The 23241-nt window shown below is 46.8% G+C and overlaps 1 protein-coding gene across 4 annotated transcripts in view; it reads right to left on the bottom strand.

Annotated features, from left to right (window-relative positions):
* LOC125451745 (guanine nucleotide-binding protein G(s) subunit alpha-like) overlaps positions 1–23241 on the bottom strand; it is a 323770-nt gene that overhangs the window by 13878 nt on the left and 286651 nt on the right. For all 4 annotated transcript variants that reach the window (XM_059646234.1, XM_059646235.1, XM_059646236.1 and 1 more), the window contains 3 exons: positions 16905–16959; positions 6243–6316; positions 4921–4979 (listed from right to left, as the gene is read on the bottom strand). In XM_059646234.1, coding sequence (XP_059502217.1) covers positions 4921–4979; positions 6243–6316; positions 16905–16959 — 188 coding nt within the window. The remainder of the gene's footprint in view (positions 1–4920; positions 4980–6242; positions 6317–16904; positions 16960–23241) is intronic.

Below are 23241 nucleotides of genomic sequence, written 5' to 3'. Positions count from 1 at the left end.
TTTATAAATCAAATTCAGATTCCACCATCTGCAACCCCAGTTTCCCCAGAATATTAAGTGGGATTCTAGATTAATAGTCTACAGTAATATCACTAGGTCACCACCTCAAGGTTCCTTATAGTAAGTAAATTGGATTCCAGGAGCTAACTAAAATTCCATCTGCAAACATACACCTTTGTGGAGTCAGGGAGATTGATTCTTCAGGTTGCACAAGAGTCAAGTCAGTACCATTACTGGCCTGGATTATCATTTTAGGACCACCACTATCTCTAGACATTACTCAGATGCTGACATCCCAACAATGTTCTGGTCTAGATCAGCTGGACCACTGGCCTTTACAACTGAACTCCTAATAGCATCATGAATCAGATTTCGCCACTAGCCCTTTCCTTGCCATTTACAGAAGGAGCTACCCTTAGGTGGCAGCACTGGGTTAATGAGAATCTTACCGACGCTTCAAGTCCTGAATCAGAACAGTATCAAGCGAGAACAGGTTAATTCACAATCATGAATTCCATTTCCCCAACTTGTGTGTTGTACTGAGAAAATTTACCTGCTAAAATGGATTTCCCACAAACTTTTTTTGATGAAGGAACTAAGTCAACATTTTAATCAAACCTCATTCCATTCACACCCTTCACATTTTCATCTGGTAGTTGTGCAGTGTACAGAGATTAATAAACTAATTAACAAAAAGGAATTGGACAGTGGCAGTTTGCAATCTGAACAGGTCTCCTGTAAACTAATGGCTTGATAAAGTGACAATGGGTAAGCTAATAGGAGAAAGTGGCAGAAGGAATTCTGAGCAAGGGTCATTGAACATAGAACAGTACAGCACAGAACAGGCCCTTCAGCCCACAATGTTGTGCCGACCATTGATCCTCATGTATGCACCCTCAAATTTCTGTGACCATATGCATGCCCACCAGTCTCTTAAATGTCCCCAATGACCTTGCTTCCACAACTGCTGCTGGCAACGCATTCCATGCTCTCACAACTCTCTGTGTAAAGAACCCGCCTCTGACATCCCCTCTATACTTTCCTCCAACCAGCTTAAAACTATGGCCCCACGTGTTAGCCATTTCTGCCCTGGGAAATAGTCTCTGGCTATCAACTCTGTCTATGCCTCTCATTATCTTGTATACCTCAATTAGGTCCCCTCTCCTCCTCCTTTTCTCCAATGAAAAGAGACCGAGCTCAGTCAACCTCTCTTCATAAGATAAGCCCTCCAGTCCAGGCAGCATCCTGGTAAACCTCCTCTGAACCCTCTCCAAAGCATCCACATCTTTCCTACAAAGGGCGACCAGAACTGGACGCAGTATTCCAAGTGCGGTCTAACCAAAGTTTTATAGAGCTGCAACAAGATCTCACGACTCTTAAACTCAATCCCCCTGTTAATGAAACCCAAAACACCATATGCTTTCTTAACAACCCTGTCCACTTGGGTGGCCATTTTAAGGGATCTATGTATCTGCACACCAAGATCCCTCTGTTCCTCCACACTGCCAAGAATCCTATCCTTAATCCTGTACTCAGCTTTCAAATTCGACCTTCCAAAATGCATCACCTCGCATTTATCCAGGTTGAACTCCATCTGCCACCTTTCAGCCTATCTCTGCATCCTGTCAATGTCCCGCTGCAGCCTACAACAGCCCTCTATACTGTCAACAACACCTCCAACCTTTGTGTCGTCTGCAAACTTGCTGACCCATCCTTCAATCCCCTCATCCAAGTCATTAATAAAAATTACAAACAGTCGAGGCCCAAGGACAGAGCCCTGTGGAACACCACTCACCACTGACTTCCAGGCAGAATATTTTCCTTCTACTATCACTCGCTGCCTTCTGCTGGCCAGCCAATTCTGTATCCAGACAGCTAAGTTCCCTTGTATCCCATTCCTCCTGACCTTCTGAGTGAGCCTACCATGGGGAACCTTATCAAATGCCTTGCTGAAGGCCATATACACCACATCCACAGCTCGACCCTCATCAACTTTTCTAGTCACATCCTCAAAGAACTCGATAAGGTTTGTGAGGCATGACCTGCCCCTCACAAAGCCGTGTTGACTGCATTTGATCAAGCCATGCTCTTCCAGATGGTCATAAATCCTATCCCTCAGAATCCTTTCTAACACCTTGCAGACGACAAACGTGAGACTTACTGGTCTGTAATTGCCAGGGATTTCCCTATTTCCTTTCTTGAAGAGAGGAATTACATTTGCCTCTCTCCAGTCCTCAGGTACGACTCCAGTGGAGAGCGAGGATACAAAGATCCTCGCAAGTGGCGAAGCAATTGCATTTCTCACTTCCCAAAGCAGCCGAGGACAAATCTGGTCCGGGCCTGGCGACTTGTCAATCTTAATGTTTGACAAAATTTTCAGCACATCAGCTTCCTCTATCTCTATCCATTCCAGCATGCACACCTGCTCTTCAAAGGTTTCATTCACTACAAAGTTCGTTTCTTTCGTAAAGACAGAAGCAAAAAACTCATTTAGGGTTTCCCCTACCTCCTCAGATTCCACACACAAGTTCCCTATGCTATCCCTGATCGGCCCTACTCTTTCTTTGACCATTCTCTTATTCCTCACGTAAGTGTAAAATGCCTTTGTGTTTTCCCGGATTCCTTCTGCCAAGCCTTTCTCGTGCCCCCTCCTGGCCCTCCTCAGACCATTTTTGAGCTCCTTCCTTGCCTGCATGTAATCCTCTCTAGCTGAACTTGACCCTAGCTTCCTCCACCTTATGTAAGCTACCTTCTTCCTTTTCACAAGCTCCACCGCTCTCGTCATCCAAGGTTCCTTTATCTTACCCCTTCTTGCCTGTCTCAGAGAGACGTATTTACTCATCACTCGCAACAACTGTTCCTTCAACAGTCTCCACATGTCTATAGTGCCATTACCGTGGAACTAGCTCCCAGTCCTTGCTTCCTAACTCATGTCTAATCGCGTCATGGTTTCCTCTTCCCCAATTAAATATCCTCCCATTTTGCCTAATCCTCTCCTTCTCCATAGCTATGTAGAATGTGAGGCAGTTATGGTCACTATCACCAAAATGCTCTCCCACCACAAGATCTGATACCTGCCCCGGCTTGTTTCCGAGCACCAAGTCTAGAATGGCCTCTCCCCTCGTCGGCCTGTCAACGTACTGAGTTAGGAAACCCTCCTGAACACACCTTACAAAAACAGCTCCATTCAAATCTTCTGCTCGAAGGAGGTTCCAATCAATATTAGGAAAGTTAAAGTCACCCATTACAACAACCCTACTACGTCCACACTTTTCCAAAATCTGCCGACCTCTGCTTTCTTCAATCTCCCTGCTGCTATTGGGGGGCCTGTAGTAAACCCCTAACGAGGTGACTACTCCCTTGCTGTTCCTAATTTCCACCCATACTGACTCTGTAGGCAGATCTTCCTCGACAATGGAAGCTTCTGTAGCTGTGATACCCTCTCTGATTAGTAGTGCTACAACCCCTCCTCTTCTCCCCACGCCCCCCCCCCCCCATTCTTTTTAAATGCTCTAAACCCTGGAACATCCAGCAACCATTCCTGCCCCTGAGAAACCCATGTTTCTGTTATGGCCACAACATCACAGCACCAGGTACTGACCCATGCTCTAAGTTTGTCACTTTTATTCCTGATGCTCCTTGCGTTAAAGCAATCACACTTCAACTGATCCCTTGGTTCCTTCCCAGGAAAATCCTTCCCACTAGCTGGTCTACCTCTTGCTACTGCCTCACCTGCATCAACTCTCACCTCCGATATACAGCTCAGGTTCCCATCCCCCTGCCATACTAGTTTAAACCCTCTCGAACTACTCGAGCAAACCTTCCACCCAGGACATTGGTCCCCTTCCAGTTCAGATGCAACCCGTCCTCCTTGTACAGGTCCCACCTTCCCCAGAAGGCATCCCAATTATCTACATATCTGAAGCCCTCCCTCCTACACCAGCTGTGTAGCCACGTGTTAAGCTGCGCCCGCTCCCTGTTCCTCGCCTCGCTATCTCGTGGCACCGGTAGTAAACTAGAGAACACTACTCTGTTCGTCCTGCTTTGCAGCTTCCATCCTAATTCCCTGAAATCACTTTTTATATCCTCAATCCTATTTCTGGCTATATCATTAGTGCCAATATGTAACACGATTTCTGGCTGTTCGCCCTCCCCTTTTAGAACCTTATACACCCGATCGGAGACGTCCCGGACCCTGGCACCAGGGAGGCAACATACCTTCTGGGAATCCCAATCCTGACCACAAAATCTCCTGTCGATTCCCCTAACTATCGAGTCCCCTACCACGAGTACTTTTCTATTCTGCCCCCTTCCCTTCTTTGCCACAGTGTCAGGCTCAATGCCAGAGAACTGACTACTATGGCTTTCCTCTGGTAGGTCATCCCCCCCAGCAGTATCCAAAACGGTATACTTATTACTGAGGGGAATGCCCACAGGGGATCTCTGCACTGTCTGTCTGTCCCCTTTCCTCCCCCTAACTGTAACCCATTTATCCTTGTCCTGAGCCTTAGGAGTGACCAACTCCCGGTAACTCCTCTCAATTACACCCTCTGCCTCCCGAATGATCCGTAGTTCATCCAGCTCCAGCTCCAGCTCCATTTCTCTAACACGGTTTTCAAGGAGCTGGGGTTGGGTGCACTTCCTGCAGATGTAGCTAGTTTAGACGTGTGCCACATCTCCCAACTCCCTAAAACGTTAACTCTGATTTCTCTCCACAGATGCTGTTGAGCTTTTCCAATGGTTTCTGTTTGTGTTTTTGATTTATAGCATCTGCAGTTCTTATGGTTTTCAGTCAGAAGAAATTCAACAGTGAATACTATAATCAACGGCCGTACACTTGTAGAATTTTAATAACAGTGGTGACACCTGGTGAACAACTGGGAACGTTTTTTAAACATTAAATGTTTCTCAAGTACTGACCATTGAAGCACTGGATCCACTTTCTACGTTCATCTCTCTGTCCACCCACATCAAACATGCTGGAAAAAAAACACAACACAGTCAGAAGTCTCACTTACTGTATCAATAGTGAAATACACAAAGTTTATTGACTGGGACAGTGGGAGGGAGTGAGGTTTGCTAAAAGCCAGAGAATTTTATCTTATTGATAACATTATACAATGACTTTGTGTGAGTGATAGTAGAACATTTTATTGATGCGATTTAATAATGCAATGATCTTTTCCTTGATGTGACTTAGAAACTGTTAATTGAGATGTATCACATCATTTTTCACTGGTCAGAACTATCCATAACTAAAACACAAAGAGTTTAAACAGGTCCCTCTATGATTGAGGAAACTAATTTAAAACTCTAAAGCCCTTCCCACTGTCCAAGAAAACTCTCTGAGACCTATGTTTCTATATTGACCCTGCTCAGCACCAGGAACTTCTATCATTGTTTGCTATGATTTGGAAGGACCTAACCAATCTTCAGAAATTAATGATGTTGTGGCATAAATCTCTCAAAATAGCTGCTTCTATGTCCTCACAAAGATCATCAAGCCATTTAATTACTACATCTGTGAACCAGCGGCAGGAAAAGAATTTCGTAAGAGTGCAAACAATGCGAGAAAAGCATAAAAATGGCTTCAGCTAACATTGCCAATACACAGAAGTAAAAGGGTGGAATTACAGCACTTGCCCAGTAGGAATTATTGGATATTTTCAAGTCCTCAGATACCTGAATGTATTTTTTCAAGCACTCACCGCAGTGCAGACTGAGGGGGCAGCCAGGTTACACACACAGCAATTGAACAGGTAATTTGATAATGCATATTTTCTGGTGACATTAGGATGAAAGAGGTTTGCTGATCAGGACATTGGAAAACTTTGTGTGCACTTGGGAATAGCATGGGATCCATTACCTTTGACTGCATGGAGGGAGTTTAGCATCAGAAAGACAGCACTGTCCACTACAAGGCAGCACGGCACTACCTCAGTCAAGTTTCATGCTCAAATATTTCCCTGCTATCATTCTGTGGGATGTCACTGTTGCAGACAACACCAGCAATTATTGGTCACCCAGGATGATAATTCAAGGGGCCTTCAGTAAAAGAAACCCATCAACAAGGTAGAAACTGTTAAAAAGTCTGAGGCAGCAGTTACCCCGAGTTTAGATTTCCCATCACTCGTTAATTTGTGTGGGCTTTGGTTGATGAATAGTCATGCGAGAAGTTGTCAAAACCTTTGTGATAGTTAGGAGTGCTCAGATTATAGGAATGATTTTAGAAACATACTTACTGAAAATTTACTTTATCAACTTGAAATCTTGTTTCAAAAATCCCTGATGTCAAAACTCTGCATCGGAGCAAATCCTGGTGGAAAGGACAAGAAGAATATTCACAAACACCTCTGGCTGAGAAAAACTCTCCCACAATATCTGTGCAACTGGCTGGGTAAACAGACTTGCTATGGAGTTCTTCCACAGCAGTAGAACTGCTGATAGTAGTTTGACTGCTTCAGAAAGAACACCAAGGCTAGAATTTGTTGACCATCACTAAATGCTTTTGATAAGGTGATGGTAAGCCACCTCAGATCTATAGAATATAAAATGTAAGAGCAGAAGTACAGGATTCACCGTCTATTGATTGTAAATAATTTATTGTATGCATATTGTGCAGCCCCTTCCATATGGTATTGTGTCTGTTCAAAATATACGTGCCATCGGCCCATCAAGTTCACTCTGCCATTCAACATTTTCATGGCTGATCAAGACGTTACTGAGATTACCACCCTTTCCTTCTGAATCTGATTTGTACGGAAGTAAGCTTGCATTAAAATGGGAATGTCACTTGCTTAGAAGGATAATCTACCTTAGCGTGGCAGCCCATAACCATTGATTCCCGCAGTGTCCAAAAATATATTAATTGCCATCTTGAACATACACAATGACTGAGCACTCTCAGTATCTCAATATTTGTTTCCCCCCCGAGTGTGGAAACCTTTCGTCCTCTCAGTTCTAATTGGTCAAGGCTTAATTCCAGCCTTTCTAGGCAACGCAAACACTCTCCTAGTATTGGCCCAGGATTTTATATGCTTCAATATGATCTCTTTTCACTATTCTATATTCCAGGGGATACTGGTCCACTCAGCCATCTCCTCTTCCCTGGAATCAGTCCAGTGAACCTTCCTAAGCTAGGCTACCCTTCTTAGTGTAAGATCCCGAACTGCACACAGTAATTCAGCTGTCATCTTACCGAGGCAGTTAGACTTTATTCCTGAGCTCCCCTTCCTTTGTAACAAAACCCTAACATGTTAATTTACTTCCCTAATTGTTTGTTTTCCTGCATGTTAACTTCCTGCGATTCAGGTGCTAAGAACCCCAAGAGTCTCACCTACATCCTATATCTGCCCAATCTCTGCTTTCCATTGGCTAACCAATCCACTAACTGTGCTCGTGAATTATCTCCTGCACAATCAGCACATCCCTTACCCAGCAACCTTTGATGTGAGAGACTTTAATAAAGAGGGGTCTGGAAACCCAAGTACACCACATCTACAGGTTCCCCATTCTCCATGTTGCCTGTTACTTCCTCAAAGAACACTAATAAATTAGTCAACAAAATCTCCCTCAGACAAAACCAGGTTGACTCTGCCCAATTGCACTGATATTTTCAAAGTGCCCTGCTTTTGTAATAATAGATTCCTGCATCTTCTCCATGGTAGAAATTGTGCTAAGTGATCTGGAGTTTCTAGTTTTTTGTCTCCTCCCTCTCTGAAATAGAAGAGTTACATTTCCTACTTTCTGAAACTTCTTGAACCGCTGCAGTTCATCTTGTGTAGAAACAGTTCTAGTGCTGTTAGAAAGGGAGATCTAGGATTGTGATCCAGTATTAATTTGGCAAAACACTGACATGGTGAGTGGAATGCTCACCATGTCAGATGGCATTGAATAGTCAATCACATGCTCTGGGTCTACAGTCAAACAGAGTCCAGATCAGGAATGTGTAACAGATCTGCTTCCTTAAAAGGACTGCTGGGTCTTCATGACAACTTTTGATTATTCATAGCACTATTACTGACACTACCATGGAATCACACAATTATTACAAAAACTGCCTCCTCCTGCACTGTATCACCAACTGAGCATTTTGAAATAATATCAATCTCCTGCCTTTTCCCCCGTGATCCTGCACATCATTTCTGTTTAAATAATCAAAAATATCCTCCTGAATACCTCTACTGATCTGCGCCCTCCAGGCAGTGCAATCCAAACTCGGACCACTCACTGTGCAAAATGCTTTATTCTCACCTCACATTTACTTGTTTTGTAAAACACTAAATCGGGGTCCTCAACCCTTATGAGCTGGGATCACTTGGCTCCCTGTTTGGACTCCTCATGATCTTGAAAACTTTTCTCAGATATTCTCTTAGATTTCTTCTCCTTAAGAAAAAACAACTGTAGGCCCTCCACTTCATTCTCATCCCTGGAACCATTCTTACAAGTCCCTTTTGCAGTCTCTCTAATATGTTCAAATGTTTCCAAACGTATGGCACCTAGTATTTACACCATAGTCTAGCTTGGATCTTTTACAAATTGCTCCTGTACAACATGCCACTTTTAACAATTCAGATACTAGAACAATAACATAATAATAATGCAATATTATTAGAATATTGCTGCATTATTAACAGCTCTATTTTACATGTACATATACTCCTCGTTCCTCCTGCTCCTGCACATACTTTAGAATACTATCCTTTAATTTATATTGTCTCTCTATGATCTTTGTATGAGTGCAACTTTCAATTTCTGCTTTTTAAGATTAATAACATTTAATTATTCAATTCAATTAAATCCCACCATATCTTCAGGGCAATAAATTGGTAGTAAACAAAATAAAATACTACAGATGCTGAAAACTTGATATATAAATGAGAAGTGCTGGAAATACATTAGAAATTGGAGGGAGAAACAGAATGAGACTCTTGTGAATTTTGCGCTGGCAACAGAAATAATATTGGAATGGTGGCATTGGGCTATTAAGATTGAGCCAGAATTTGAAACTGTTAAAAATGATGCTGATATGAGAAATTTTACAACAGTAATTTTAAGTAATAAGGTTTCAACTGGAAAATAATACATTTCTAAGAACAAAGACCACTTTGCAGCAGACCATAGTTTGCAAACTCACATAGAAACTGGTGATCTAAGAGATCTGATACATGGACAAAATACTGATTAAAGTGAAGAAGCTAGCCAAAACTAAAAGACAAATATTTATCAGAGCACTAAAGAGAAAAACAGCATTGAAGTGCTGAGGCTTTCGCTCGAGAGATCTTGGTTTGAGGAGGCTGAGCAGGCGTACAGGTAAGAGCAGGTAAAGGCGCTTTAACTCTACTTTCTTTCCGATTAGACCGAAGTTAGGAAGAATGGCAGTTAGAGCAGCGGTATGCTCCTCTTGCAGGATGCGGGAGAACAGGGAGACTTCCAGTGTCCTTAGTGGCGACACCTATGAGAAGTGCACCTGGCTGCAGCTCCTGACAGGCCACGTTAGGGAACTGGAGCTGGAGCTGGATGCACTCAGGATCATCCAGGGTGGAGAGAAAATCATTGATAAGAGCCACAGCGGAGTGGTCACTCCTAAAGTGCAGGCTGCAGGTAACGGGGGGGGGGGGCCACCAGAAGAGGTAAAGGGGGAAGGCAGATATGTGCAGGGTTCCCTGAGGCCATTCCTCCCAGTAACAGGTATACCACTTCGGATACTGCTAGAAGGTTGGAGGAGGAATGGCCTTTCAGGGGCTAGCAGCAGCAGTCAGGTCAGTGGCACTGTGACCAGCTCTTAAGGAAAGGGTGCAGTCAGACACAGCAATACTAACAGGAAGCTCAATTGTGAGGCAGGTTGATAGGAGATTGTGTGGCTGGAGAAGGCACACCAGGATGGTATGTTGCCTCCCAGGTGCCAGGGGATCATCACTGGCATCTATCCATACTGGAGACACTCCTAGCAGGAGATCACTCTTTGAAATGTAGAAACTTCAATAATATATTTTAGGCTTGGATGTGGTATTTATGAATCAAGTCTTTACTGGATGAAGGAATAATGATGTGCTGTTAGACCTAGAAAGTTGAGCCCAGAATACAGTAAATTTGATTATGCATTTTAAGGTGTTTGCTGTTTAGTTCACAGAAGAGTCGATCTCAAATACAAGTCAACCTAGTGAGTTTTGAGAAGATTTGTAGCTCAGGTTGAGGTTCTGGATGTGAGTTTGCTCGCTGAGCTGGAAGGTCAGTTTTCAGACGTTTCGTCACCATTCTAGGTAACATCATCAGTGAGCCTCCAACGAAGCACTGAAGTTATGTCCCGCTTTCTATTTATCTGGTTAGGTTTCCTTGGGTTGGTGATGTCATTTCCTGTGTTGGTGATGTCACTTCCTGTTCTTTTTCTCTGGGGATGGTAGATTGGCTCCAAATCAATGTGTTTGTTGATGGAGTTCCGGTTGGAATGCCATGCTTCTAGGAATTCTCGTGCGTGTCTCTGTTTGGCTTGTCCTAGGATGGATGTGTTGACCCAATCAAAGTGGCGTCCTTCCTCATCTGTGTGTAAGGATACGAGTGATAGTGAGTCATGTCGTTTTGTGGCTAGTTGATGTTCATGTATCCTGGTGGCTAGCTTTCTGACAGTTTGTCCAATGTAGTGTTTGGGCATTGGACTACATTGGACAAACTGGCAGAAAGCTAGCCACCAGGATACATGAACATCAACTAGCCACAAAACCCACTGTCACTCGTATCCTTACATACAGATGAGGAAGGACACCACTTTGATTGGGACAACACATCCATCCTAGGACAAGCCAAACAGAGACACGCACGAGAATTCCTAGAAGCATGGCATTCCAACCGGAACTCCATCAACAAACACATTGATTTGGAGCCAATCTACCATCCCCTGAGAAAAAGAACAGGAAATGACATCAATACAGGAAATGACATCACCAACCCAAGGAAACCTAAACAGATAAATAGAAAGCGGGACATAACACCAGCACTTCGTCGGAGGCTCACTGTTGATGTTACCTAGAATGGTGACGAAACATCTGGGGACATACCTTACAGCTCAGTGAACCAGCTTACATCTCAAACACAATAAAGACCCACTCTCTTGTGGACTGAGAGGACGAGAGTGCTGTCTTGGAGGTGAAAGGAGGACGTCGGGTTGGCTGTGCACCCTTGCGACCAGTGGATCTTAATGCTGGCTTCGGCCTAACGCTGGTTCAGGGGAGCAGCCAACCTGCATCGATGGCTGCGGCAAGTGCTCGTGCCCCAGGTCAGGGGGTCCGGAACACCATCCGTGTTTCTGTAAAGAAGGTGGATGAAGGTGCACCTGTGGACCGCACCTTCTTCGTGAAGAGGGTCCTGTTGGACTGTTGTGGGTTTGCTGCTGCGGACATTTACTGCCTGCAGGATTTCACCGGAGGAGGTTTTTACGATGTGACCTTCCGGAGTGCCAAGCTTTGCGAGCGCTTCCTGGAGGTTTTCAAGGAGAAAGGAGGTGAGGGCCCCCTCTCTGTATTGACCGCTGTCCCACTGTTTGTGATGCCAGCACAGAGGAGCCGTATGGTGACTGTACACATGTACAACCCGCATGTGCCAGCAGTTGATGTCCTGACCTTCCTCGGAAGGTATGTGAAGGTGGAAGGGGGCCTAACTGACATCATGGACCCCTTTGGCATCTGGACGAGTAAGAGGCAGGTCAAGGTGACGCTGAGGATGGGCGCAGACGGGAATGTCGCACACCCACCGTCCAGCTTCGCGATCGGCGGGAGCAGGGGCTACCTGACCTATGCAGGGCAACCTAAAGTCTGCCATGCCTGTGGTAGGTCAGGTCACATGGCGGCCGACTGCAAAGTCACCATCTGCAGGAACTGCAGGGAGGAGGGACACCTTGCAGAGGATTGCCCACGAGAGAGAAGCTGCAACCTTTGCGGGGAAGCGGGCCACTTCTATAGGGCATGCCCGCGGCGGGGTACCACCTACGCCCAGGTCGCCGGCAGGGGAAATGCGGGGCCAGCCCCCCCGGAGGAGAGGAAGGCACCAGGGCCCAGCAAGGACCCCACTAATGTGCAGGAGGGCCAGGCCATGCAGGAGGGCCCAGCCCTGCAGGATGGGCCCGAGGCCAGCGAAGCACCCCTGCAGGCTCTGATCCCCCCCTGACAACCCGGAGCCAATGGAGGCGGCGACAGGCGACCCAGGGGGGTGGACAACAGTCCGGAAAGCGAGGAGGAAGGTGCGTCGACGGGCCCAGGAACCGCAACAATCAGGAGGGAAGAGGCAGCTACAGGGGGGCTATAAGAGCTCCTCTGAGGAGGAGGATTCGGAGAGGGCCCACCCGAAGCAGAAGTTAAAGGTCTCGAGGGGGAAGGAAAGCAGCACCCCGCTTCCAGGTGACGGGAGGCGTCCTGAGGCTCACTCCGACACCCAGTCAAGTGCCGCTGGAGCACTGGAGGGCCCCCCGAAACTTCCAGGCGGGAAGGAGGAAACAGCACGTCCCCAGCCTGATCCGGAGCCGGACCCTCCTGCCTCCACACCCCTGACGGGGGGATGCCACCCGGAAGGCAGCACAGACGGTTTCCTGAGCCCAGAGAGCGTCCAGCAGTTAGCCCGGGCAATGGGCATGAAGGGACAGATGGAGGGGCTGGACCTTGGACCTGGGGAGGGTACTGCGGTCACTGCCCACAATGGGGGTACGAGTTGCGAGCATTAATGTGCGCAGCGTCAAGTCAACCGCGAGATGTGTGTCCACGTTGGCCTACCTGACCACCATCAAGGCGGACCTCCTGTTTCTGCAGGAGTGCGGGATACCGCACCTCGGCAGGTACGGGAAATGGTCCGGCGCCTGGACCTGTGGGCCTTCGATCTGGTCGGGGGGTAACGACTGTCGCTCCTCGGGCCTGGCTATTCTGCTGCGGGGGCACAACTTCACCATCTCTCAAGTTCAGGAGGTGGTGGTGGGGGGGGGCGCCTCCTAGTGGCTGACATCACCTACAGGAATGCTCCCCTGAGGCTGATCAACGTGTACGCCCCAGCAGTACAGAGTGAGCGATTGGCCATCCTGCAGCGGCTTCCACCCCTGCTGGCTACGTCCAGGCCGGTCATCCTAGGCGGAGACTTCAACTGCATCATTGATGCAGATGGAAGATCCGGCGTGGGGACAGCGGGTGGGGGGATTCAACTGGACGTCACGTCCAGATTCCTGATGGGCACGGTGAAGGACGCCAAGCTGCTCGACGTCTTCAGCACCCCTGCAGACGGAGCGCAGCAGAGGTACACCTGGTCGCGGCCAGACGGGTCTATCCGCTCAAGGATAGACTTCCTGTTTGTGTCACGGACGTTCTCGGTCAGATCCACTGGTGTCGAGCCGGTGTTCTTCTCTGACCACTGCCTCCTGTTGGCCGACTGTCACTTACAGGACGACCAGCCGGCCGGCAAGGGGACGTGGAAGCTCAACACGACTCTGTTGACCCCAGAGAACGTCGAGGAGCTTAAGAGGGAGTACACCGGTTGGAGAACCGTGAAACCCCTCTTTGGGTCTCCAGGCGACTGGTGGGAGACGGTGAAGGAGAACATCAAGAGGTTCTTTGTCCTCAAGGGTGTTCAGAAGGCAAGAGAGAGGCGGGGAAAGCTGTCGCGACTCCAGAAAAGGGTGCAGAACCTGCTCCTTCTGCAGTTGATGGGGGTCAATGTCACGGAGGACCTCCGAGGTGAGGGGCCAGCAAGCCTCGCTCTTCGCCGCGGAGGCCTCCAGGATAATCTTCCGGTCCAGGGTCCGCTCCGTGGAGCAGGACGAGACGTGCTCGCGTTTCTTCTTTCAGAAGGTGCACAAAGAGAGCTCTGTGCTTAGCCGGCTGAAGGAGGACGACGGCTCGGTGACGTCGTCTCGGCCCGACGTTTTGAGGATAAGCAGATCCTTCTATGCCGGACTGTACGACACGAAGCCCACGGACAGCACGGCCTCCGAGTCGTTCCTGTCGTCTATCACGGAGGTCTTAGACGACGGCACGAGGGAGTGGCTGGACCGGCCGATATCCCTGGACGAGCTGGCCAGAGCCCTCAAGTCCTTGCAGAGGAATAGGACTCCCGGAAGTGATGGCTTACCGGTCGAGCTGTATTCTGCTCTGTGGGGCCTGGTCGGCCAGGACCTGCTGGAGGTGTACGATAGTGCGCTTCGGGCAGGGGAAATGTGCAAGTCCATGAGGAAGGGCATCATCACCCTCATTTACAAGAGGAAGGGGGAGAGGGAGGAAATTAAGAATTGGCGTCCCATTTCACTTTTGAACGTGGATTACAAAATCCTGGCCAAGGTCATTGCCAACCGGGTCAGGTCTGTCCTGGAGTCGGTGATTCACCCTGACCAAACCTGTGCTGTGCCGGGCAGGAAGATCGCTGAGAGCCTCGCGCTCATCAGGGATACGATCGCCTACGTACAGGACAGGCGGGTGGACACCTGCCTCGTCAGCCTGGGCCAGGAGAAGGCCTTCGACAGGGTCTCTCATGCTTACATGAGGGACGTCCTCTCCAAATTGGGGTTCGGGGAGGGCATCCGCAATTGGATCTGGCTGCTCTACGCCAACATCGTTAGCGCAGTCTCGATCAACGGGTGGGAATCAGACAGTTTTCCTGTTAGATCTGGAGTCAGGCAGGGCTGCCCGCTCTCTCCTGCCTTGTTCGTGTGCTGTGTGGAGCCCTTCGCCGCCTCCATCAGGAAGGACGTGAGCCTGAAGGGCGTGACTATCCCAGGCAGCGGAGGCCTTCAGGTCAAGACCTCCCTGTACATGGATGATGTCGCCGTCTTCTGCACCGATCGTCGGTCGGTGAGTAGGCTGTTGGACATCTGCGGCCAGTTTGAACTGGCCTCGGGTGCCAAAGTCAATAGGGGTAACAGCGAGGTCATGTTCTTCGGGAACTGGGACGACCGCTCCTTCATCCCCTTCACCGTCAGGACAGACTACCTGAAGGTGCTGGGTGTTTGGTTTGGTGGAGCTGGGGCATGCACTAAGACTTGGGAGGAGCGTATCTCCAAATTTAAGCAGAAGCTGGGCAGGTGGACGCCCCGGTCCCTCTCCATCGCGGGTAAGAACCTGGTTGTCAGGTGCGAGGGGCTTTCGGTCCTGTTGTATGTGGCGCAGGCCTGGCCTATTACCTGGACCTGCGCCGCTGCGGTCACCCGGGCCATCTTCCACTTCATTTGGGGGTCGAGGATGGACCGGGTCCGCAGAGATACCATGTACAAAGACCTGGGAAATGGGGGAAAGGGCGTACCGAACGCCACCCTCGCCCTGACGGCTACCTTTGTGTGTGGCTGCATCAAGCTGTGCGTAGATCCTCAGTACGCAAACACCAAGTGTCACTACTTACTGAGGTTCTACCTGTCCCCGGTTTTGCGAAGGATGGGCCTGGCCTCGTTGCCGCGGAACGCTCAGAGTAGTTGGACCGTTCCGTACCACCTGTCCTTCGTGGAGAAATTTTTGAAAGGAAACACCTTTGACCACAAGGCCGTCAGGCAGTGGTCAGCATGTAGTATCCTCAGGACCCTTCGGGAAAAGGAGAGGGTGGATCCCGTCGTGTGGTTCCCCACGCAGACTGCCAAAGTAGTTTGGCAGAATGCCTCATCGCCAGAACTTTCAAACAAGCACAAGGACGTTGCTTGGCTGGCGGTGAGAGGGGCTCTGCCAGTGAGATCCTTTATGCATGCCCGGAATCTCTGCACCACCGCACGCTGCCCTCGAGGTGGCTGCGGGGGGGACGAGACTGTCGATCACCTCCTTCTGGAGTGTGCCTATGCGCAGGAGGTCTGGAGGGGGATGCAGTGGTATTTGTCGAGGTTCGTCCCGAGCAGCTCCGTGACGCGGGACTCCGTGCTCTACGGGCTGTTTCCGGGGATGCACACCGAGACCAATATCAACTGCGCCTGGAGGACCATCAATGCGGTGAAGGACGCTCTTTGGTCTGCCCGCAACTTGCTGGTCTGCCAGCTGAAAGAACTGACCCCGACCGAGTGTTGCAGACTGGCGCACTCCAAGGTCCAGGGCTACGTGCTGAGGGACGCGCTAAAGCTTGGGGCAGCCGCCGCCAAGGCGCGGTGGGGAAAGACCACCGTATGAGCCCCCTCGTCCAGAAAAGGGAAAAGAACCCTATCTGGTAACTGGGCCCAGCTGGCGCCTTCGCCAACTGGGATTGTGCGGGGTGACGACTGCCGGGGTATTTTCTTCGCTTTTTTTTTCTTCTTTAGTTGGTGTATGTACCCCCTGGGTAACCCGGAGCGGCCTGCATGACTGGGAAGGTGTATAAATATGTTTTATTTTTTGTACATATTTTTTCAAATTAAAAAAAAGTGACAAAACGTCTGAAAACTAACCTTCCAGCTCAGCGAGCAAACTCACATCCACCAGTCAACCTCTTGATTTTTGGCCTTTGAAGGCCCATTACTTTTCATGTTCCCTTGTGTAAAAGTCAAATTTAGTTTTTTTTGAAGCTCGAACAGTTCAGAACCAAAGTATAATCCTGGAGATGGCAATGATTTGATTCTAAATGTATCAATCATGACTAGTAAGTAAATGTTTAAAACATTCAGATATTGAATAACTAGTACAAGTTAAAAGCCTGTAGTTTTAAATGCTATAAAACAAATAATAATATAGGATGAATAAATAGGAAATTAATGTAAATTATTTCATACTCTTAGACCCAAGTAAAATCCAATGGTGTAAATTAGAAACGAAATCAAACACGTGTTTCAAGCAGTTAAAGCATTAACTGTGCAAAAGGCAATTTCTGTCCAAAAGAAAGTATCTCCGTAGTTTGACCATTAATGAGCGTACACATCAGTGTACATATTATGATGGAATGAGAGAATCGAAACAGAATCGGATTGGATATATCCCTTTCATTAAGTCACTCACCTGGTCTGATGGGGAGTAATCATTTTGTCGGACTTGGTCAATTCTGTCTAAAAAGCTAAAAAAGAAGAAAGAAAACGTCAATATAATTCTTTGTTCCACATCTGAAACTAGAAAGCATGTTATCCTATGAAATAATATTTTTTCGGTGCCTGAAAACAGATAAACAACGTTAATGCAAAATTCTATGACTCAGTCACCAACGCATTCTCATCTCTTGCAACTTAACTGGCAAGAAGGTTCTGATAATTGAGCCCTACTACTGCACAAACAATCACAAAAGTGTAAATACCCAATTAAAGTACTAAGAAGATCAACCTGCCAGACACCTGCTATTCAGGATAAAAGCAATTCACACCAGGTTCTGCCATTAACAGGAAAAGAACGATTTACTGCAAAACAGTCATCTCTTCTCTTTGCAAATTAAACCACATCCTTTAAAGCCTCTAAATATACACACACACACACACATTCAGGAATAAGACAAACAAAACAAGTTGGTTTGACACAAACATTATGGCTAGAAAAATATAGGCAGGGAAGACAGAAGATTGAAAGCCCAGAGCAAGAGCTGGAGAGTTATTTCTCACAGATAACATAGTGTAGAGCTGGATGAACACAGCAGGCCAAGCAGCTTCTTAGGAGCACAAAAGCTGACGTTTTGGGCCTAGACCCTTCATCAGAAAAGCAAAAACCTTTTGCAGAAAAACCTCTTCTGATGAAGGGTCTAGGCCCGAAATGTCAGCTTTTGTGCTCCTCTGATGCTGCTTGGCCTGCTGTGTTCATCCAGCTCCACACTTTGTTATCTTGGATTCTCCAGCATCTGCAGTTCCCATTATCTCTGAGTTATTTCTCTCAGTTTTTTTGATTTTAACAATGATTGCTCTTCGAGTCAATACTGGTCAAGAGGATTTTGGCCTTTTCTTGTGTTCGAATTCTCTCCTTTCTTGCTGTTTTTCTCTTTGTACTCACACAGAGTCGAGGGGGGGGAAAACGTTTTCTGTTTACCACCCCCGAGATGGGTCTGGCTGCTTTCCACTCACTAGCCTGTAGCAAACTGCACCCAACCAAACAGAGCTGTTGTCAAACACATCTCCCTTAATTCAAAGGCTCCTGGTGACACTCTGACTCTTTAATGAAACAGTTTCACTGCTCCAAAAGTACACAGACCTGTCCTGCTTTTCTAAGTTGCAAACTTTTCCTGGATTACAGCTTCATAGAAGTGTCTCAGACAACCATTCCAGTTTATTGTCGAAAAAGGAAAGAAATCTGGTCCCTTACAAGTTGATAGTAAAAATAAACAGCACAGGCAGGGGCCATTTGATCCACGCACTTTGATCCCACTCACTCAAAGTGTTGTCTGCTATAATTGAGTAACTGTGTAATTACCAAGTTAACCAAAGAAATGGTTGGGGGAAAAAAAACCCCAAAAAACCCCCAGAAAGCACTGGAGGAACTTAACAAGTCTGGCAGCATCTGTGGGGAGAGAAACCGAGTGAACATTTCACGTCCGGTTCATTTCCGGTCCGGTCACTTGCTGCCAGACCTGCTGAATTTGTCCAGGAATTTGCTTTTGTTCCAGACTTCTGGCATCCACAGTCCTTGTTTTATTTCATGTCAGAGATTTGGCTTAATAACTTCTGCTGCAGCTGCTGGCCCACAGTACTTCATTGATTCTCAGATCTGAGTTGGCATATCACTTCTGTCCCATCGCACAGTGACAGCACCGCATAACCTAACGGAGGGTATCTTCAATGTGAAGATGGGAATCGCTCTCCATAATGATACTGTCATAAACTGTATGGGAAAGGGACAGTGGTGTGCTCAGGGTCAAATTCACCACTGCTGTACCAACTTGATCAGTAACAGCATGTGACCCTCACCCACTGCTATACCAGCTTAGGGTCAGAAACAGTGTGTCCAACATTTTATACTCCTTTGGTAGGAAGGTGTACTGCTTCGCTGAGGGTGGCTGTGTGGACAGAGTAAGCATCAATGAGTGACTGGTATTTGTACCCATGAGGCTTTGTGGGGTCTGGAATCTGTCCAAATTGTATAGCATTGTGCTGCCATTTTGGCAGGCCTGGAGGTTTCACTGAATCTGGCCTAGCCCCAATTCCAGCCTCTCCAGTCAAGGCAAACACTCCCCTGCACTGACCTGACTGAGCAGCTGTATAAAACCATGCTTCAATATGATCTCCTTTCATTCTTCGATACTCCAGGGGATAAAGGTCCACTCAATCCCACTTTACTGGGCTATCTTCCCTTCCCAGGAATCTGTCTAGTGAACCTTCCTAAGCCAGGCTACCCTTCTTAGTGTAAGATCCCGAACTGCACACAGTAATTCAGCTGTCATCTTACCGAGGCAGTTAGACTTTATTCCTGAGCTCCCCTTCCTTTGTAACAAAACCCTAACATGTTAATTTACTTCCCTAATTGCTTGTTTTCCTGCATGTTAACTTCTGTGATTCAAGGTGCTGAGAAACCCAAGAGTCTCACCTACATCTTATTTCTGCCCAATCTCTGCTTCCCATTGGCTAACCAATCCACTAACTGTGCTCATGAATTATCTCCTGCACAATCAGCACATGCTTTACCCAGCAACCTTTGACGTGAGACTTTAATAAAGAGGGGTCTGGAAACCCAAGTACACCACATCTACAGGTTCCCCATTATCCACATCACTCATTACAGCTTCAAAGAACTTTAACAAATTAGTCGGACAAAACCAGATTGACTCTGCCCAATTGCACTGCTATTTTCAAAATGCCCTACTTTAATTTTCCTAATAATAGATTCCAGCATCTTCTCCATGGTAGATGTTATGCTCACTGTAGTTTCCAGTTTGTCTCCTTCCTGTCTGAAATACAGGAGTTGTATTTGCTGCATTTGAATCTGCTTTCCAAAATGTAGGGAATTTTTGGAAAATTAAATCCAATCCATCTACGATTTCACAAGCTGCTTCTTTGAAGAGCTACAGATGGCATCCAGCAGGACTGGCCCTTTCCCTGGTAAGTGTTTTTTTTTAAAACTCCTGCCACTCTTTCATCTGTTGATTCGCAAAAGTGCTGCATAGTGTTGTTATGGTCACTTCAGATATACTAAAAATATTGAGCACGATTTTATGTTTAACCGGCAGAGGGCAACAGAGCATCTGTTTAATCTGGAGTGTGCTTGCTGCAAATTTACTACATGCCTCTCTCAGATACAACACTAAATGGAATTAAAAACTTCCACTGCTTTAATTGTGTATTATTTTCAGAATCAGAAACTGGATAAGACAAAAGGGGGAACAAAACTGCTTTTCAACAAATACAGGAGACAGAATCATGTGTTGCCTGGAGTTCATGGAAGATATCAAGCAAGGTTAGAGACAGAATGTGTGTTTATGAATTTTCAGAGGCACACCATGAGGTGGGATTGGAGGCAGGCAATGTTACAGAGGTGGAAACAAGCAGTCTTGAGTATATAGAAGAATAGAAGCTGAATGCTTGGTCACAAAGACTATTGTGGTTGCATAAAATCTGATGGGTCTGAGAGTTGACATTTGACCACATCAAAAGAATCATTTACCCTACATGTCAGACATCCTTATGACAGTGAGACCGCAGCAACTCATGAAGGAGTGGAGAAACACACTGAGCACAGGGAAATCACTGGTGCTCCCCCGTATCTATGGCCCTGAGAGAAAATGCTACCTCAGTCATGATAAAATCAAGTCAGTTGTCACCAGTGAATTAGTACTGCAAATTATTACTACTAAACAAAATTTTTCAACATCTATAAAAAGAACAATGTAAAATAAAAGTGTTTCAGAGATAGTAGGAACAGCAGATGCTGGGGAATTTGAGATATACAAGGTGCAGAGCTGGACGAACACAGCAGGCCAAGCAGCATCACAGGAGTAGAAGGGTCCAGGCCCGAAACATCAGCCTTCCTGCTCCTCTGTGCTGCTTGGCCTGCTGTGTTCATCCAGCTCCACACCTTGTCTATGTAAAATAAAAACTTGCAAAGCTCTGTTCAGATAGTGCCTACTGGCACCACTGTACAGATGTGTGCTGACTACTGCTTGCTGTGAATCAGCCTGTATGACGTTCTCAGTCTTTCCCCATTTGATCTTTGCTTTCCCTGTTTTCAATCTTCACCCTTTCACTCTATATCAAACTTTAATTTCTGATATATCATATGGAGGCTGCTAACTGGGCAGGGAAATCCCACTCCACTCCTCCATAAGCAAAACAAACAGCAGAGAAGGACATCCACTCAGTCCAGCTTCAGTGTGCTTTTCAGTCAGTCAAATTTCAAATTTCCAGATTCACTCCTTCTATTAGCAGGAGAGATGGTGGTATATCTTAGCTAGCAATTCAGAAGCTTCTATTTGTTCAAATCCCACCGTGGCAGTAAGTCAAATTTGAATTCAACGAGTCAAATAGGGAATTGAAAGCTAACGTAGGTAACCTGGAAAGCTGTGCTTTTGGCTGCACTGTCAGTAACCTGAGTGCCAGTAAGATTCACTGAATCATGTCACAGGAAGTGTTAGAATGCATTGTAGTTTCTGGTACCGGCTGCTGACACACAAATGACTTTGTGAAAACTAATAATTTCCAAGCCAGAACAAAGCACTTGTATTGTGGTTAATCACGTCTGAGCACTGCACTGCAGAAAGGGTTTATAGAATGTACAAATTTGCAATGCTGCGTAATGGGGATTGCTGGCAGCTCCTCTGTGGGAGGCTTCCATTGGCATATGTCTACGTCAGATTGGATCTGGGCAGAGGTCAAACTGGATGGGTCAGTGTGTGACAGCACATGGTACTCCACTTTTGAGGGCACAGGAACACCAATAACCATTCAGCCCGTTAAGCATGTGCAAACATTTCATGAGATCATTGTTGATTGGTGATCTATCTTCATGTCATTTTATCACTTCATATCTCTGCCTAAGAATATACCAGCTTCACATTTAAAAACAGACAATTCCAAGTGGCGGCTGCCGCCATCTCTGAAAGAGAGCTCCACACTTCTACCACTCTCCGACAGTAGAATTTCTGAAATGTTGGGAACTGTAGTTTGTAGGCTGTGTCCTCTAATCCCTGAACCCCAATCAATGGAGTTAATTTGGTGCCCTGTGCCACCAGGTGTCTTTTGTCCAAAGGTAACACCGGGAAGGGGCTCCTGGTGGTGGAGGAGGAGAGAAGAGGGAGGCAGGTGTGGCTGTGTACAGCCTGAAGTTGCTGAGCTGAAATTCAGTGTAGGTAAGAGGTGTTTACGTGCTGTTTCTCACTCAGATCATGCTGTCAGACCTGCTGAGTATTAACATTACTTTCTGTTCTTTGGCACTGGAGATGCCATTCCAAGAACAAAAGTCCTGGAAAGATTTCATCATTCACTCCAAACAGTTTCCCAGGATTTGACGTTGCATGGAAATTACAACATAGAAACAGAACTGTGAGCCCAGTCTGTCAGTTTATCTTCCACAAGAATTATAAGCTTACCTGTATATACCTACCTGTTCCAAATATTCTCCCATTCCCTTCAGCCAATTTTAATCTAAACCTTTCTTAGACTTTGATAAATCTCCAGGGAAGTAACTAATTGGGAACTTTTATTGACCATGTTGTCTCCTCCAATGGGGGGAGGACAACAGTATTTCCAAGTGGACAGACAGCACCTGTTTTGGATGCACTGAGCAGTTTGGAGGTCTTGGCCTCAGGGAACAGATGCAGAGGTTTGTGGTGTCGGCCTTGCTCCAGGCAGCATTCCAGTTTGTTGGTTTCTTCTTGGATATTGATGGCGAGGGTGGCATCGATCTTGCTGGGATCCACTCGAGGAAAAGGACTTCAGAGCGGGATGCTACAGAGATCACAGTCAACACCTGACGTTGACTTTGATGCTGGCTCATGTGGTGTTGAAGAAAGTCTCTGCTGCTGCCCCCTAACTGATCTGGAAGCTGCAGTCTTTCTGGCCATCATGCTGCCGTAGTTGGTATTCCCATTTTCCAGCTTTGTGTCCTTTAAAGAGTTGAAGGATCAAAGGGTACAGGAGAAAAATGGAAACAGCATATCGAGTTGGATGGTCAGCCATGATTGTAGTGGACAGCAGAGCAGACAGAAAGGGCTGAATGGTCGACTCGTGCTCCTATGTTTCCTTCCTGCCAAGTCCAGGATTTTATCGAATGGACTCAACTCCACCACAAAGTGCAAGGCACTGAAATCTGCTGCCTCTCACTGTCTCAGTCCAGTTATATTCTTTAAATGCTCTGGCACTGAGAAGATAATGAGAGAATCTGATAGGCCAGTGAGAAGAGGCTGGAAATGAGACCAAGAGTTGAGCTCACGAAA

This window comes from Stegostoma tigrinum, chromosome 5, assembly GCF_030684315.1.
Source record: "Stegostoma tigrinum isolate sSteTig4 chromosome 5, sSteTig4.hap1, whole genome shotgun sequence".
Classification (NCBI taxonomy): Eukaryota; Metazoa; Chordata; class Chondrichthyes; order Orectolobiformes; family Stegostomatidae; genus Stegostoma; species Stegostoma tigrinum.
This window is presented reverse-complemented; position numbering and strand designations above follow the sequence as displayed.